General features: G+C 40.3%; 2 protein-coding genes, 1 long non-coding RNA gene and 1 other non-coding gene across 5 annotated transcripts; 2 read left to right on the top strand and 2 right to left on the bottom strand.

Moving 5' to 3' along the window:
* Nucleotides 1–355: 355 nt before the first annotated feature.
* trnaa-cgc lies at nt 356–427 on the bottom strand. Its single transcript has one exon. It is a non-coding gene; the product is annotated as a tRNA-Ala (tRNA).
* Nucleotides 428–2288: 1861 nt separating this feature from the next.
* Nucleotides 2289–7826, top strand: tsku (tsukushi small leucine rich proteoglycan homolog (Xenopus laevis)). 2 transcript variants are annotated; one of them, XM_037267521.1, is made up of 4 exons: nt 2289–2463; nt 2640–2765; nt 5900–6214; nt 6394–7826. In XM_037267521.1, the coding sequence occupies exons 2-4, from the start codon at nt 2679–2681 to the stop codon at nt 7135–7137; spliced, it is 1146 nt and encodes a 381-aa protein (XP_037123416.1). In that variant the 5' UTR covers nt 2289–2463; nt 2640–2678; the 3' UTR covers nt 7138–7826. The 2 variants fall into 2 exon arrangements, with proteins under 2 accessions (XP_037123416.1, XP_037123417.1); XM_037267522.1 differs by lacking the exon at nt 2640–2765.
* LOC119132348 lies at nt 2772–3765 on the top strand. Its single transcript, XR_005099849.1, has 2 exons — nt 2772–3062; nt 3137–3765. It is a non-coding gene; the product is annotated as an uncharacterized LOC119132348 (long non-coding RNA).
* Nucleotides 7827–14555: 6729 nt separating the features above from the next.
* On the bottom strand, nt 14556–17721 carry mmp13b (matrix metallopeptidase 13b). Its single transcript, XM_037268253.1, has 11 exons — nt 17525–17721; nt 17352–17459; nt 16946–17073; nt 16723–16871; nt 16415–16540; nt 16181–16336; nt 15975–16095; nt 15732–15865; nt 15496–15655; nt 15150–15253; nt 14556–15077 (listed from the first exon to the last, which is right to left on the bottom strand). Exons 1-11 carry the CDS (start codon nt 17714–17716, stop codon nt 14977–14979), a joined length of 1479 nt encoding a protein of 492 aa, XP_037124148.1. The 5' UTR covers nt 17717–17721; the 3' UTR covers nt 14556–14976.
* Nucleotides 17722–18016: the final 295 nt, after the last annotated feature.

Genomic DNA, 18016 nt, shown 5'->3' with positions numbered 1-18016 from the left:
TGAAAAATGTCATTGTTTTGACATTTTGCAGTGGTTAACTAACATTATTTATTTTTTTATGCTGAAAGAACATGGAGGAAGGATCATGTGAAGACAAACTGTGATCATTAAGAATGTTTAATTCCTGTTAAGTGATTGCCGAAATCCAGGAGTGTAACCGTCATTTTAGAAGAGTTTTTGAGAAGGGAAGAAAAAATTAACTGAAGTCATGTGGTTGCATAAGTGTACACACCATCTTAAAGCTGCGTTTGGAATTAATTGTAGGGCAATTTGGGTTATCAGTGTCTTTGCAGTGATGGTCTTTAACGTGGGTGCAGCACTTCCTTAACCACTTGATCATGCCTGTCATGTAAAATGGAGATGCTGGGGATTGAACCCAGGGCCTCATACATGCGAAGCATGCGCTCTACCACTGAGCTACATCCCCTTGTATGAGAGAAGAAATTCACACCTTTGAAAATATCTTGCTCAAAGAGCTGGGAGCTACACAGGAAACACTTGAACTGTGCTTTAATTGCTCTCACACCAGCAGCTCCTGCTGATTAAATGAATTGGAACCCAAAGAGGAGTGGGGGTAATTAAAAATAACGAAGGACTCTCCCCTCGTGTGTCACGGTCCCCTGCGGATGGCTGCCGATTTTGACTGCGTCAGTCTTTTAGGATGCTTGTGAAAAGACTCCGCCTCAACTGATGAGGCGGGCACCTGACAAATGAGCATAAAATGGTTGCCATGGTGACAAACGTTACAAAAACAGTATTCATCATAAAACATGAACAAGAATGTTCTGTTTCTAAATGAACATATCTACAAAGTAGACATGACTTGTGATTTTACAAATATTGAAGACATGAAAGAAATGTTAAATTCAGACATGGTAAATTGAAATACCAATATGTCATATGTTATATTTTCTGAATGAATTGTAAAGATAATTCCAGTTTTTATATGCAGAGAAATAGTTCTCACAGTCGCAAAATGATTCCACCTTTGTTGACCCTTATCCCAGGTAAGCCCATGAGCCTCTTAAATGTAACAGCTTGACATCACTGCATGCATGCAAGAATAGGACATGAATGATGACTCAGCACACCAAGCGAGCCGCAAACGCACCATAGCTCATGCTGAGGCAAATTTCACACACATGCTAATAAACATAATATAAATATCGTGCATAAAATGAAAATGGGGTATAAGTATTCAAATGGAATTTGTCATCAGTCCAGACCTGATCTAGAAATAATTGTATTCTGATCGTATTTACATTTTTGCAATGCCCACACTTGGGGTTTGTGGGTATGTGAACACAGGAATCACTTCTACATCATTCCTAGAAAATCACAACGTCTCATCACTGATGAATATTTTTGAGAATAGCACTGCAGACTGGATGGATGGATGGATGGAGACTTTACGGTTTATGTATTTAAAATGTGAAATGATGAAAACATTGCCTGGTGTCTAGAACTCTTGATACCAAAGCAATCACAAAATTCTCAAAGACAGCTGGAATATGTTACAACTAAACCAAAGTGAGCCCAAGTAATACACAAAATACACGGGAAAATGAATCGCTTCGATTTTGCTTTACTTTCCGGTAAATTAAATGGTTAAAAGCAGCTGCAATGCAGTCAGCCCAATGCCATAATAATTCAACTACGGCGCCCTCCTGTGGCCGAACTTGAAGATTGTCCACGCTACTTTATTGAGGAGAACCAACTCCGGAAATATCGCGTCTATAATTTAGAAAATAAAAGCATTTAGGTAGGTTGAGAGAGAGAGAGAGAGAGCGAGAGAGAGAGAGAGAGAGAAAGAGTGAGAGTGAGAGTGAGAGTGAGAGCGAGAGAGAGCGAGAGAGAGAGTGAGAGCGAGCGAGAGAGCGAGCGAGAGAGAGAGAGAGAGAGAGAGAGAGAGAGAGAGAGAGAGAGAGAGAGAGAGCGAGAGAGGGAGGAATGGATGGATGGATAAGTGGATAGATGAACAGACAGACAGACAGACTGATTCACGAAATTAACAAATACTTTAGGAACAGTTAGTATGAAAGTGCGATTTATCTCACGCAACTTATGATGGTTTCTCAAGTGCTACGGGGTATTTTACGCCGTCAGCGGGGTGAAACTGAACCTGGTATTTTACTTTGAAATAAAAAAAGCGGAATTGTTTATATTTCACAACCTGGAGCTTTCCTGTAGGTGGCACCTTTCGAAAGGCCAGCCAACGAGGCGAGCCAGGCAAGAAGCAGGACTGAAAAGTGGGATGGGAGCAAACGAGTGTCTCAGTTAAGTGTTAACGCCCGCTGGCGGTTCGTTCGTGTAGAGCGGAGCTGACGAAGCTCATGAAGCCGCTTTGAGACTCACTCCGCCCGGACACAGAGAAGCCCTGCTCAGCGGGGGTCTGGAAAATGGGAGCGGTGAAGTGAAGTGGAAAAACGGTCAAAAGAAGAGCGCGGACACTGTGGATGAAAGGCGAGTAATAAGTTTACGTGAACTTTAAAGAATGAAGTTGTTGTCACCACTTTTCTGGCTTCTTTTGTAGAAGACGCTCAAAGTTTTTGTTGTAGGAGTTTGGTTAAAAAAAAAAAGAAAAAAACGCTTCGAGCTCAGTGGTCAGCTCAGGTTTCATTTGGCATCTGTGTTTTAAGAAACCGCCCACGGTGTGTCACCACTCAACTGACCGCACAATGTCACCCCAAGCTCGGACAACTTTATCAGGCATCATGCAAGACTGTGACATCCGCGGGGGCAGTTCAATTATCGATTCATTGAAGGTGATCTTCATCAACCAAACTGTATATCTGCCACGTACAAGAACGAGAAATCGGACCAATTGTCTTTACGCTTGCATGGGCTTCTCTTAAAGTGACTTTTTCTCAAGATAGTTTCTTGAGATGAGGGAGCTAACTTTACCAGACAGCGTCACTATATTGCGTGTGTTCAACACCGAGTTCGTGGATGTGATTGAACTTTTTTACTCAAATGAATGTGTGTTATGATTGAATTCAAAAGCATGTAGTACAAGAAAACATGAATGGAAAATCAACAATATAAACATAGTGGCTTTAAAGGTAAGAAAATATAAATATACCACCTTGAAACGCCATATGCTATGATTGGAATCATTAACTTGTGGAAATTGTAGACGCTGCACCGATCCGCCTGTCAATCTCACACTCCCATCATGTCCCCATTTGTGAACAAGACCACAAGAAGCCCAAGATATCCGAACTCCTGCACATGGGGCAGGTTCCCTGACCTGGAAAGCACACTCAAACTCAACCGTTTTTGCCACTGAGGACCATGTCCTCAGATTTGGAGGTGCTGATTTCCATCCCGAACGAGCTGCAAACATCTCCAGTGAGAGTTTGACATCCAGGCTTGAAGAAGCCAACAGTACAACGTCATACGAATGAGGCCACAAAACCGGATCCCTCAACGCCTCTGGTGCTCCTAGAAATTCTGCGTTGATGTCGCTCTGAGCTCTCCGCGCCACCCCCCGTTGGAAAAACACATTTCAGCCTTTTCAATCAGCAAATTTTAGTTAAGCTTTTTACCATTATATTGCAAATACAATTCATTGTTAAGACCTACTTTTTACACCAGATGGCATCAAGTCTCACTGTTTTCACTGAATCTTACATTGTTTTTCTTTTCTTTTGTTTCCTCGCATGTACAAATAGTTCTAACTGCAGGCGCGCCCGATTGTTTGTGCATTTAAAGGCACATATTAAAAGTGGCTCATCAGGATTGAGCCTGTTATTCATCGTGTAATTACTCAGTACTCTTCAGTCTGTGAGTACAATGAACAAAGGTTCAGCGAGTTTGGTAGTAAATGAATACAGCTGTGTTAACATTGACTGACCTTACATCATTTCTCTGTATCTTCAAGCAATTTTATTCCACGTATTTGCACTGATAACAACTCGATTATCACAGTCAGGGAGGTTAATAACCGTTAAATGGGTTAAATGCTTTTTATGCTGGTGGTTTTTGCTTACATAAATGCAGATGTCCCCCCAGCGGAGTGAGGAAGTTCACTTTTTTTTAGATAAAAGGCTCGGAAAGTGAGAAGGTGTCGGAGCGGATTGTTCACTGGGGCGGGGTGTTGATGTTCTCACTTTTTTCTGTGCGTGTGAGTTGAAGGGCATTTGGTGGAAACAGAAGATTTGTTGGGGAACAGTACACCTGGTAGGGAATGTTCAGCACAGATGGAGCAAAGGTTGAAGGAAGGGTGAACATAGAGTTCCAACTGACCGAAGTGATGAGATGCCTCGGTCATGTTCTGTACTTGAGTTACACCCACATGTCTCTGTGTTTAGTCAGCAAATTGCCACTTTTGTGTTTTGATAAGGAGGCGGGTCTGTCCAAGCCCTTCCTCTGCCATTTCAAAGCCAATTGGGGTGAGCCATAAAAGGACGGCTCAGCTTTGTGAGATGTTCTTTATATGATGTCTCTTTTTTTGGTCACATCATGTTTTCAGACAGGATTTAGTGCAGCACTCTCCACCAGACAACCATTGTGGTTAACATCTTTATGTTCACAACTGCAGTTTAAGTGTCCGCTTGTAAAACTCACAACAACAGAACATGTGGCCGTGGAAGTCCAAAAGCTGACAGTTCGTTTCAGGATTACAGTGAGAGGCCAAAATGATGACGTGAAAGGGCCTGTTGCATACGCACAGCCTGTAGGCTTTATAGTTCAGGGGTCAAAAGAAACACTGCACAGAGGTACAAATAGTGGACTTTGAGCTACCGTGAGTATTGACCAACTAGTGGAACATCAATCTTTGACATAAAGTTGATTAATAACCTGAGTACATTATTTATTGCATTACCTGTCAAGTGAGCAAACATTAATTTCTTAAAAGGGCTGGGCTTGTTATTTGCTGATCTGATCCCATGCCTTACAAACAATAGTCAGTGGAATTTTTCTTTTTGTCACTCACACACACGTACACACGCACGCACACACGAACATTCACACCATCATATGCGGGAATGTCACCTTGTCATCTTTCACACGTCGTGAGTGTTGTTAGCCACCTAAGTGACAGAGGCTGTGATGTAACCAAGTCAAATTCCTTGTTTGGCACGCTCAAACACGGCGGATAAAAACTCTTGAATCTTGAATCGAACTCTTAGTGTCGGCACACAAGACAGGCAAGTGTACCCCGACACCATCAGCGACTCCCATAGTCAGTGTATTTCTCACCATCCAAATGTTACTTTGCCAGATGTGGCTGTCGTTTTGCAAATGACTCTTAGCTTCGGCCTGCTGTGTCACGGCAGGATGCTCAACTGTGACACTTTGTTTCCCCTTGTAACTGTCACGAGTTACTCAAGCTTATAGATGAAAAGAAATTGTGCCCAACCCTGTGTGACGAAATAAAAGGACAATTGTCTGTCAATATCTCCCTTCAAAACCATACAAACTGTGTGACGTAAACACAGAGTTGGCAGCTTCTTTTAAAAAACTTTTTTTTGTGGTTGTAATCAATGCTGGAGAACATGATGTGCTTGATAAGAATTGACCTGGAACAGAAAGGCCTGATATACTAACTAAAAGCATTTGACCACAAATGAGAATTAAGTGTGTTATGATGTTTGCCTTTGTAGTTTACAATCATCATTTTGACATGTTAGTGCTAAAGTAGTGTAACAAAATATGAAATTATTTTTAGACCTTTTTTTATGTGCCTTGCATTTTGATTGGATCAGTAATTAAGTGCAAAGTTTGTTTAACTGTTCATAATGTTGCTGTGGGAGAATATATTTTTATTATTCAGGTAATAAATGTAAAATATGAAAATTAAAGCCACAGTACGTTATTGATAAGTTTTACATTTAGTTTAATTTGACTTTGTAAGTTCTACTGCATTGTTGTAAATAATGTACTGTGTTTGCAGAACATGATGGCGCTCTTGCTTTGGCTTGGTCTGCCGTTCCTGGTGGCGGATGTCTGGTCCACCTCCGTCAAGAACTGCCACCCGGGCTGCCGCTGCGAGGTGGAAAGCTTCGGCCTGTTCGACAGCTTCAGCCTGACCACGGCAGACTGTCGAGGGTTGGGCCCCGGGGCTGCCATGCCCGTGCCCATACCGCTGGATACTGCTTACCTGGATCTGTCCTCCAACGCCATGGGCCCCCTCACAGACACCATCCTGGCTGGGCCGGGCTACACCACCCTTGTTAGTTTGGACCTTAGCAGCAATCATATTACAATGGTGGGTACACTCACAACAACACTATGGTTGCAACAATGGTTGATCATAACAAAATAGTTTTGTGGTCAGTTTCTCTTCCTCTGAAAAGTTTCAGTCAAACATCTATCCAGGTCTATCTCTACCCTGGATTTTTTTGAATGTCTTGTTTTTGTCACTGAAGATTCTTTTTACCTGTCCAGGTAAGCCCCAATGCTTTGTCCAAGCTGCGTTATCTGGAGACTCTGGATCTGAGCCACAATGACTTGGAGGGCCTCTCGCAGGGTTGCTTCTTTGGCCTTCCTCTGGCTGAAGTAGATCTCAGCTACAACAGCTTCCGGGACTTCAACATGGACGTGTTTGTGTCTAAAGTAAAAGACAAACCCGTCAGCGTGGACCTATCACACAACAAGCTGGTGTCTATTTCCACAACACCGCACGGAAAACTTGTACACATTCAGACCTTGAACCTGACAGCAAACCATCTTTCGAGCGTACCAAGACTGGCGGGACTTGAGATACTGAGATACCTCAATCTGGACTGCAACCCCATTATTGCCATTCAAAAGGGAGACTTTGTTCACTTGACAGATTTGGTTTACTTGTCCCTCAGCAGTCTTCATCAGCTTCAGAAAATTGAAGCCCACAGCTTTGAGGGCCTGCAGAGCCTCCAAGTGTTGGATCTCTCCAACAATCCCAATCTGAAGACACTAAGCCTGTCTGTTTTCACCGGGCTGGACTCGCTGCAGGAGCTGAATTTATCTGGCTCTGGAGTGACGTCCTTACCGTGGGGCATGCTCTCTCCCCTCCCCGCCATAAAAAGTATTATGCTAGGACAGAACATCCGCTGCTTGAGGACCCAGAAACAAGGCCAGTTTCACAGGCAGCTGGGTCAGACCCAACACTATGAGGTACTCAACTGCAACCGCAATGGCATTGTGTTGTAATCCTGAACATACGGTCCAGTCTGTTCTTTAGTCTTTATACCAGCACTGTGCCTTCCAATCGCATACATACCTCTTCCCCAAGCTTTAAGAGGTGTCACCTTGCCTTTAATGGATGATGGGCATGAAATGGTCACTATGCATCCAAAGCATAATGTCATATTAACATTCTTCATCTGAACACACATTAGCAATGTGTTTGCACTTATTTTCCTCACAAAAAAAGTAGGCCAAAGGTTCTTTATAGAACTGCTGATTATGTCACCACCACATTAAGGCATTATTTTAGCCAATTTTGAAGATTATTAAGGATCTTGCTGCTGTTTTGAGTTAGATGCTAATCAGAAAGCATAAGACTTCTTAGCCTATAGTAAGTTAAAGACTGCTTAGATATTGACTGGAAACCAATTCAACTGATTTTGAAGAACCTGTCAAATACAAAAACGACCATTTTTGTAAGCCAACTCGTGGACACGTCCGTATGTGCGCTTCGTTGCATAAGGTCACCCACATACCCTTTGACGAAGTGGCTACCTATATTTCATAACATGTGAGAGGGAAACTATCAGGGACCGGATTGACCACACTTCCCTTTTACTGTCTCCATGAAAGCATTACGTATGAGAAATGAACCTTTTCCTGTGGACTGAAGAAATGGCCAGGTTCAAGACTATTTTTGAATGTCAACAAAACGTAACGAGGTTCTGGCTTTAAAAGTGTCATGTCCTTGTGCTGTAAATACGACCAGATCACGTACAATCAAAGCTCCAGTGCAGAGATTTATATTTGTATGGACATCACAATGCTGTATTTTTCCAAATGTGTAATAAATTGAGATTTTTCTCTCTCTTCTGTCTGACATGTTAGGTGTGTCAGTCTACTCTGTAAATACTGGTAACAAAAAACACCCATGAGGAAAGACTGTGTCACCATCCACTCTATATTTGTCATTTTGTTGAAAATACATGTGTTTCAGGACAATGACTACTTCGCAACAGACCGGATGTGTCTCGCTTCAAAATAACAAGCACATTTGGGTCTGAGCAGAAAATAACAAAATAACTTTTGGGTCTGAGCAGATTTTACCATATATAGAGATATAAATGCAGCAGTCTTGATAAGATTCCAAGACAAAATCTTATTTTGCCTTCTAGTTGAGAGAAACACACAGACCACTAGTGTGTAATAGACCTCAGAAACTGTCAAGTGAGAGCTAAGCCGGCGTGCTGGAGTTTGGCATGTTAGCCAGCTAGTTTAGGCTGGTATCCTGCCAAGGTAACAAGCAAAGAAAGAGGCTTGAATAAATACAAAAGACCCTCCACACAAAGCAAACATTCACACGATGCTCCCTTTGTCTTGACAACACCCGAGGCCCCAAAAGAAGTAGTTCTCACATAAACGTGTGGCTTTACAAGTTACATAAGAGATTGGAGATTTGACAACTAGCCCTCATTCATTTAAATGCTCGAGTAGGTCTTTAAGAAAACTACAAACACACCCCCTGCCCTCCACCTGTCTCCCACTGGACTGTGTCTATTTGTGAAAGTGACTATTTTGTTGCATGGGGGAGGAGGGTAAGTGGGCCCTCAGTGAATGACCCCAACGCAAAAAGTACTTCCAGATGTGTGCGTTTTTTCCTCAAGCACTTGCATGTTAGGACCGAAGCCCATCCATCTCAACGTGCTCCTACACTTTCACCCGCAACGCGCCGTTGCGCTAAACGATCCACATTAAAATTGAGTCGTTTGCGGAATTCACCGCAAATCAGCTTAATAAACAAAATCTCTTTTGTTTTAACTTGACTTGAAGCCAGCATATGTGGACTACAGTAACACAAAACATTTGTGGTGGAACACAGGGAAAGTATTTTTTATTTTGCACTTCAATGATAACAGGGATTGCTTCACATGGTGAAAATAAAAAAATCAGCATACGGTCTTAAATTACTCCTATTAGAAACCTTCAGACAAAAGGCAGCACAGTCTCCAATGTGGCAGCAGCAGACTGCAAATCTCTATCATCTTTGACTTTCATTCTTGTGTGACGGACAGCACGCAGTCAGCAGACCGCAGTGGCCTAACAGAACAATGAAATGACCACCAAGTACGGAGGAGCCTAACCACTGAGTGCTCTGTAAGTGTTCAAAGTTTGAAGAAAGTAGTTATCCCAACCTCCCATGTCTCGTTTTTGTGCTGGTTTCTCTTCAGATACCATATGTTTTATTCTTAGAGGCCTTTCACAGCTTGACTGTGTTGAAAAGAACAAGCAGCCTTTTCTGTTTCCTCCCAGTGATCAAAGTCGAAAATGCGTCATGTCAAAATTGCCGTGATTTTTTTTCCCCACCAAAATCCATGAGCTGATCCAACATTGTCATGTTGTGCAATCACAGTTAGACCAACAGTTTGCTGAACAAGATGGGGCAAGACTTTTGTTATCTTCCCAATTTGCCCTCCAGCAATGCGAGGACTGTGTTAATCAATCTTATTTTGGCGCGACGTGACCATGCAGTTTTGTGTGGAGAATGGTGTTTGGAGTGAATACAATGAATGAAAAAATAAAACTCCAATACGGCAATAGATTTTCTTAAATAAACAGTATTTTGATTTTGTTTTGGTTCACATATTTGTGCTTCCAAAGTATTGCTAGGCAGAATTCCATCCATCCGTCCATCGGTCAGTCCGTCCGTCCGTCCATTCATGAATTTTTTCCACAGTGGGGATATTTTTTCAATTCTCACTTTGCACTACATTTACCTTTCCATCTTATATGTACTTTGGTAGCGAGAGTATGTTTGCATTTGCACTGATGGTATTGATCCGAACGCCTACTGGCTCATTGGTGCAACGGTGATGAAGGACGCAGACGAACCGCGTCAGCGTGTTGCCGCTTTTTTTTTTTGGGGTCAGACAAACAAAAGCTCGGCTTATCTTGCAAAGCACAAAGATAGGCTTGTTCTGTGAGCCAGGATGTCTATGAACACAATGACACAAGGTTAAAAAGTGACATTTTCCTAATGAAACCACTTAACTCTTTACTGGGTGTGCATTAAAATAATATAACAGTCATATAAAATGTTGCATTGTTGCAGTTGACTTCATGTATCAGGCCTTTTTACATTCCAAACTGTCATGTTGGTGTAAAAAAAATAATAATTAGGCAACAGTCCACTCCCTAAAACTATTACTCGGTATACGTTAAGAAGTTGGAAAAAAAAAAAGACTTAAGCACTGAATGACTTTTGAGTTTGTTCTGATCATTATATCAATATATTATCTATATTTTATTAATATCAATATACATAAAAAATGCAAATACAAATATTGCACTACAATATCACTTTAAAACATTTTTCAAATGAAATAATATAATCCAAAGTAAACTCAGCCACAATAAATAGTCTTAAATTGTGTCTTTGTTTACACAAACATGAAACACCAGGCAGAGATAATTAAGTCGTTCTATCATTCTATATAATGACATGTATAACATTTCAATGAACTTTAATCAGCAAAAGTCTGTGAGCAAAACCAATTTGAGTTTTCTACCAAATTCTTTCTTTCTTTTCAATGCTGTGCACACTTTGCAGATGGCTTTCTCTCTCTCCTCATCTTGAATGCGCACAGTTGCAATTTCCATCCACGTACTGTGATTGTCGTGTTGATTTTATTCCAGAGCATGACCTGTATTTTGCACAATCAAACTGAAACAGCCTCTTGTATGTTTCTCAATTTCTAAATGGAATTCTTTGAAATGCTGACTTTTATGCAGACACAGTCATATAGATGACAGCTGTTGATTTTCATCGTCTGTTCGTTCATCCATTTTCAATACTGCTCGTCCTGACTTGGGTCACGGGTGAGCTGGTGTCTCTCTTTTAGGTAAATATAGATTACTGCCATGTTTCATGTAAATGAATCACTTTGTGGCCACAGCGACTGTGTGAGTAAGGTCACGTGACTGCCTGGCTGAGTCATTAGATTTGCGAGACAGGGCATGAGCAATAATAAATACCCGTGGATCAAAATAGAAGTACGTAGTGAGTGTAATAAAGAAAAAAAATGTGGCCCTTAAATACCAAAGTTTGCTCACCTCTGCAATATAGTCTCCAAGGCCACCTGGTTTTGTTTCTTGGATTCAGAGTTGACATTTCTGTAGGCCGCCTTCATGTTGAGTCAAGTGGAGAAATAATAATAGTTTTTGGGTGTGTCTATTGAGGACCAGTGGGAGTTAAAATGAAAACATTAGTTAGTACTTGTAATAGTTTCCTGCATCTTCATTCCATTTTGCGATGATCTCAAAGTGGAACAGATATGACTTGCATGTTGAGGCATAACAGCAACAAGTATGCATGAGAACATTCTCAAGTTGTTTTCTTCTATGGTTTCTTGTCTTTTTGAGATGGTGTTGGAGATTAACCTAACATAGGCTACACCCGGCATTAAAAGTCTTTCAAAAAAAGTACAACTAGGTCAAATAGCGACACTTCTTGCTATCTTAATCACAACTCTGAACTGTAAAGCTGTTTCTTATCAGTTCTCTGGAAAGAATGTGATAGGTTCAGGCATTTTCACAACACTATCAATTTAGATTAGTGAGATTACACGCAGATGTATTCAAGAAGTACAAGTAGTTAGATCGTCCAGTGTACTTATCTATTATATCTACACTGGTTATGTATTTTCGTGTTCAAATATTAATTTGTTTGGATTAAACTTTACCAAGGCAATATTCATTTTGAAATATCAAAAGGTGAAAAGTGATAACATTTGAATTCTTAATACACTTCATCCCAGATCAAAATGATGAAATGGTCATTTTCAGGATTGTAACCATTTAAATGCCAAATTTAATATTTTTAATTATTATTTTTTATTCGAAAAAAAAAAAAAAAAAACTGCATTACTTTCTTTGAAATTGTAGGGAGTTGAGGCTCTGGCGGTGATTACATTCTTATCAAAACTTTTGACTGAGAATCATGACTAGTGCCTTCACATTATTGATTTTATAATAACATAATTAAGATAATTTGAGCAAATGTTTTATTTTAGAAATCTGTATTTACTACACAGCAGTCTTGTTGGTGTCCCTTGATATGCTATATAATAACGTCATATGTGACGAATCAGCACCAAAGTCTCATCATTATTTATTTTGTGAAACCCCTTCTGTCGACATGGTACACTCACTTTTAGTCGCCATGGTGCAACATCGAAATAGGGCTGCATTGTGCTCAGCCTTAAACAAGAAGTCGGCACGGCCATGTGTGTGTAATCGAGTCAAGGGAACACAGAGGAAGTCATGTATGTTTTGATTTTGTGGAGGGGTGTTTGCATCATCACCTCTCATCTTGCTGACCTCACAGGGAGTTTCCAGAAGTTAAGTGGAGTCATTGTTATGATTCATTGGTCGTTTTCTGTCCACCATCTGGTTTCCATCAGCAGTTAGGCGGGTCCATCTGAAGGTTTTCCTCCAAGGATGCTTGCGTATTCATTTGCTTTTTATTGCTTTTTCCCCTCCAACTGTCTTTTTGTAGTCTCGAGCCAAAGTTCCATAGCTGCAGCCACAACCTGAAAGATTTGAACAACACAAAAAAACACTACGAGCTTAGCATTCAAAGCTGGCAAATGCACTTGGAGTACAGTCAAAGTGCATTACTCTAATAACATTGCCCAAGTCATTTTCAACTTACTTTTACCAGAGGATTGAACAACAACAATAAATGTTTGAATTAATAAATATGGGTGATTTTTTTTACAACATCTGTTAACTTTTGAATCAAATGTATAATCTGATATAATGGAAGTATAATTAGCAAAAATGACTGTTTAAATTTACATAAACTTTGACAATGGAGAGTTTTGCCTCACAAAGTGGTCAGACATGAAAACACACACACACGCACACACACTAAAGGATTAGTGAGCTGAGGAATCATTCTTAAACTTGGGAAATGAGCAAACGAACCCGCTTCATTACACATCCACATTTTTGACCTCTGGACACTTGAACCGACCTACCCGCGAGACTGTCAAAAACTGGAATGGTGTCTCAAATTTTTTTTGGCTACACTATCTGACTTGTATGGATGAAACCCATTTCTAAGTTATAATTTGGGTATTTAGATTTGTCTGAAAGTGACAAGACAAAGACAAAGACAAAAAGACAAAGACAAAAAGGCAAAGACTAGACAAAGACTAGACAAAGACAAACAAAAACAAACAAAGACAAGACAAAAGACAAGACCAAAGACAAAGACAAAGACAATACAATACTGTCACGGATTGGAATGGAGCAGGGCGACCAAATGCAGCTTGGACCAGGGTTTATTGGGGGAAAAGGTAGTTGGAAGGGAAGATGAGGGGACAAACCAACGGAACCGACAAACTAACATAACTTCCTAACAAAACCAACAACAGGACTGACAGACTGGATAACAGAAACGGAACTGATCGACAAAGACGTGAGACAAAAAAGACATCAACGACCCGACAGGGAGTAACACAGACAGGACTTAAATACAAGACAGGTAACGAGAGGCAGGTGACTGATTAGTAAATTGATTGTGAGTAGACACAGGAAGGGAGGGGCGAGTACACAGACGCGGACAGAAACCATGACAACCTACACATAATACAACAACCCGGGACAAGGCGTGACAAATACAATACAATACAATACAATACAATACAATACAATACAATACAATACAATACAATACAATACAAAGACAATGAAAACAATAAATTGAAACACAAATTGATATACAGTAGCAGAATAATAACAGAAAGATGCTGCTGTTTTGTTTAGCAACAGACTGCAGATGAGCCCAGTAGTTAACTCTGTGTAGAGTAAAGAAGAAGGAGAAAGTAGAGTTCATTCTCAAATTTATGTCAGATCAATTTTGAAATGTAGAATCAATAAAAATGCACAATATTTTCATTGGCAAAACTTTTTGGGGTTCCTCTTCATTGTCATTTCAAATTAAAAAATATCCAGTCAACAAATACAATAACTCAATTTTGCGGAGGTATTTATAAATACTGAACGTCTGCTTTTATGTCGCCATCCGGTATCTGATTTGGCTTACAAATGTAAAACCCAGATGTAAAGAGGGATACTTCTGCTACTATAAAATGATTCAACTGTACTTGCATGCATGCATTCCAGCTTCTTGCAGTCAAAATCTGAATTCTTGCTCCCTCTAGTGTAAAAGGTTGGACTTACATAAATGACAGTTTGAACAAAACTTTATTCTTTACGTCTATATAATTATATAATCAGTATGAATAAAAGAATAATAGCTCATTTAAGTTGGTTTATATTTAACAGGGCAATATGCTGTGTACACCATAAGATTAACAAATCATAAATGTTTTTTCTAACATGGTGTTTAAAATACCAAAAAGTAGAACAACGATTCATCAGTGAAGTAATGTACCAATTGAGGGAGAAGAATTTTATTTTATTTTATTCATCATTATAAATAGCACTAAAATCAAATGACAAGTACAGTACTAGAAATGGGCATTCTTTTAAGTTATCAATCCCTTCTTTTGTAATACATTTAAAAAACATACAAACCACCAATTGTTAAAAATATGAGACTGTTTAAACCTTTTTGAAGTATCACATTATCGTTCTACAGTATCTACAAATACTTGAGAGGAAAACTTGTAGAAAAAAAAAAGAATAAATATAAATAGTATCATCACTCACAAGGATGGGAATTTTCTAAGCGTTTGTGTCCAGCACTGTTGTAAATAAACATTTTAATTTTGCTACTGTGTCGTTCCTATGAATTTTCATTTCATTATGAATGTGCTTAAAGACACGTTTGCAATCTCAGCAGCCGAGGATAAAGTTGGTTTTCAGGATACGCAGGACCTTCCTTGCTCTGTAACTGTACTCATACTGCTTTTGGTCATGGAAGAAATACAAGAATCCTGAAAAATGACAATACTCCTTAGAAAGTTCACTTGAGTGAAATTGAAGAACGCAGAAAAACAAGTCAGTACCGTAGTGATAAACTGCAGCGTCAACCTCGTCGTCCATTCCGGGAAAATCTCTCTCTATGTAACGCGGGTAGCCACTGTCCATGGTGCCTCTTGCTTCATCATAACTGAGAATTCAAAAACAATATTTATGATATAGGGTAGGATAAGATGAGATATATGAAACGATTCGATACGATGTGATGCGGTGCGATACGATATAACACATTCTATACTGGCAGTGATTGGATTGAGAACAATTTCCGAATTTGAACTTTTGATATGTTGCTGACCTAAATAGTTTGTTTACGTAAAATATTTAAACAAAACACTACTACTAACTACGGCACAATATGTGACATTACACTACCTCCAATATTGTTCATCATGAAAGAACAGAGTTTTCCCTGTGTCTTTGATGTAAACAGCCGCATCCAGTTTCCTCACACTCTTGGGAAGTCCCAGTTTGTGTATGTACTTTGGATAACCATCCACAAGATTGTATCCATTCAAAGCCCACATGCGGATACCTGCCCAAAAGCACAGCAAGATTGTGATTCAAATGAATGAATTCTTTAAATCATATGTAAATATTTTTTAACTCACCGCTAAAAATGATAACCTGGTCCTTCTCTGGGTTCTCATAGGCTGCATCCACCTTGTTGGGGAGGGACGGCCATGTGGACTTGATCAGTGTGAGCTGGGGTTCGGGCATCTGGGGGTGAATGCGCCAGAAGTACCTGCAATATTGATATAGATGATATACATACAGACATACATACATACATACATACATACGTACGTATGTAAGTACGTCCTTCCGTCCGTCTACAATAAGTTTGCGCTCACTTGTCTTTGAAAATGACGGTTTCGCCTCGGAGTTCTGTCGCAGCATCAAAACTCAAATCTGGGTCACATTTTTGGGGGGCGTCCGGCTTCGGCTTGACTTTTTTATGGTCTGGGTTGGGGCCTGAGTATTGAAAGAAATTACAATTTGGAAAAAAGGCAAAATAATCAACGCTGGGTTGGTCAAGTATGATTGCTTATGTCGTCACCATAGAGTGCCTGGATGCCTTTAACATCATCCTCAGCGAGCGGGTATCCTGTTGCGTATGAATAGATCGGGTACATGAGTGCGCCCGTGTCCGAGGAGTGCGCCATACCGAGGGCATGGCCCAACTCATGCGCTGCTACAATGTACAGGTTGTAAGCTGTGATTAGAAAATTCATACATTAGTCACCTTTTCCTTTCCGGAAATGCCATCTCTACTTCACAGTAAGTTATTAACCTGATGAATCTTTGCTCCAGTGCTCGTCCTCGTCGAAGTGGGTGTCTCCACCGATGCCTTGGCCTGGCGGGTAAGCGTGAGCCAGCAGCCCATTAGGACCGTCAAAAGGGTTATGGTCGCCATGTTCTGTGGAGCATGAGCGGATTTAGTTAAAATGACCAAAATCAGAATGAATGTGGTGATACATTCGCTTTAATGTGATTTCAGTCAAGCACTCGATGTGCAACATTTAAATTTTCAATTGCAATTAACCTTTAATCTGGTCTCACTAGTAAATTAGGATGAATGCAACCATTTTTGGTGAGTACCTTTCCTCCCAAAGCTGATCATAATGTCAGCAGTGCCATAGTACTGCTTCTTAAAAGTCAATGGCGTCACATCGGACCACACATTGAGCGCTGTGCGGATGGCTCGGTCCACATCGGACTTCTTCAAATCTGGAGTGTAATTCAAAATCCTGAAACAAATACGAAATGAATGAGAGATTCTCAAAACTGTTTTCATACAGATTTACATCTCCGGGAAGCATACCTGAAAGTCACAATGTTATTTTTCCATTTGAGATCCCGAGGGAAGTGATTGTATTCACCGATGTCCGGGACACCGCATCTTGCTTGAGTCATCAAGTCTAATGTGTTGTCATCCAGACTACCTGTCACCTGCACAAGGGGCAAAAAGACGCAAAACTTGGCTTCATGTTGCAAACTAAAGTTCAACCACTTGTACTTAAAAGCTAATATCTGCCAACCTGTCAGCACACTAATTTTTTGTCCATTGTCTACTTGCAGTTAATTAATTCCCAAAAAGTGTGACTATTATGTTTCTTACAGCATATTAGATGATTAATACAATGAATATAAAGTTCATTGAATTTTTTTTTTAAAAAATGGTGACGTCTCAAAAGCACCTAAAGGTGATAATGGACACAGTTTCTCACCTCAAGTTTGAAGAAACTCTGCATTTCCTTAAGCGTGGACTTAAAGTCTCCTGTCCTCTTCTGACTTTGCAGACCAGCTGGAAGGCCATAAAAGCGTCGAAGGTACTTCTGTGTATGTCAAAGAGATCATGAATGTATTGACGATAGGGAGCTCAGACAGCCTCGGGTCTTACCTCAGCTAAAAGCCGCTTGTCTTTTTCCTGGGCAAGCAAAGGCCCAGCCAGAGAGGAGTGAATAGCCAGCGGCAGGAGCAGCCAAAATAACATGATGGCTATCGAGCAGTTATTGACGCTGAGCCTCTCTAAGGGGTATTTATAATGCTTGACCTCCTCTTTTTTTTCCCTTAAAGGATCCAAGTGATTCATGTAAAAGCACCTCGCCACTTCCTCCTAACATGTTTGTCTGAGCGCCTGTTTCTGAAATGCGCCGGTCTGACTCAATCAGTGTACCCAAATGTCAATGTGGCAAAAACATGCTGATGTTGCATTTAATGGTGGGACACATGAGATAAAAATAAACAGATCTGTTTTCTTTAGTTAACAAGAAAAGATTTACCGATGGGAATGACTCGGTGATTAGTTTATTAGGCAATCAGACAGCTGCAGTTGAGCCAGAAGTGATGTCACAAAAGGAATAATATGTGTGGATCATCACTTTGAATCCCA

Source organism: Syngnathus acus, chromosome 13 (genome assembly GCF_901709675.1).
Source record: "Syngnathus acus chromosome 13, fSynAcu1.2, whole genome shotgun sequence".
Taxonomy (NCBI): domain Eukaryota; kingdom Metazoa; phylum Chordata; class Actinopteri; order Syngnathiformes; family Syngnathidae; genus Syngnathus; species Syngnathus acus.
The sequence above is the reverse complement of the archived record's forward strand: the minus strand, read 5'-3'. Positions and strand labels throughout refer to the sequence as shown.

Coding starts and splice junctions, on each gene's coding strand:
- tsku (XM_037267521.1), top strand. CDS start 2,679: ATGTCACCCCAAGCTCGGACAACTTTATCAGGCATCATGCAAGACTGT. Junction 2,766..5,899: donor CAATTATCGATTCATTGAAG/GTGATCTTCATC, acceptor CTGTGTTTGCAG/AACATGATGGCGCTCTTGCT. Junction 6,215..6,393: donor GCAGCAATCATATTACAATG/GTGGGTACACTC, acceptor TTACCTGTCCAG/GTAAGCCCCAATGCTTTGTC.
- mmp13b (XM_037268253.1), bottom strand. CDS start 17,716: ATGAATCACTTGGATCCTTTAAGGGAAAAAAAAGAGGAGGTCAAGCAT. Junction 16,096..16,180: donor AGGCATCCAGGCACTCTATG/GTGACGACATAA, acceptor TTCAATACTCAG/GCCCCAACCCAGACCATAAA. Junction 15,078..15,149: donor CGCTGCAGTTTATCACTACG/GTACTGACTTGT, acceptor GTCATTTTTCAG/GATTCTTGTATTTCTTCCAT.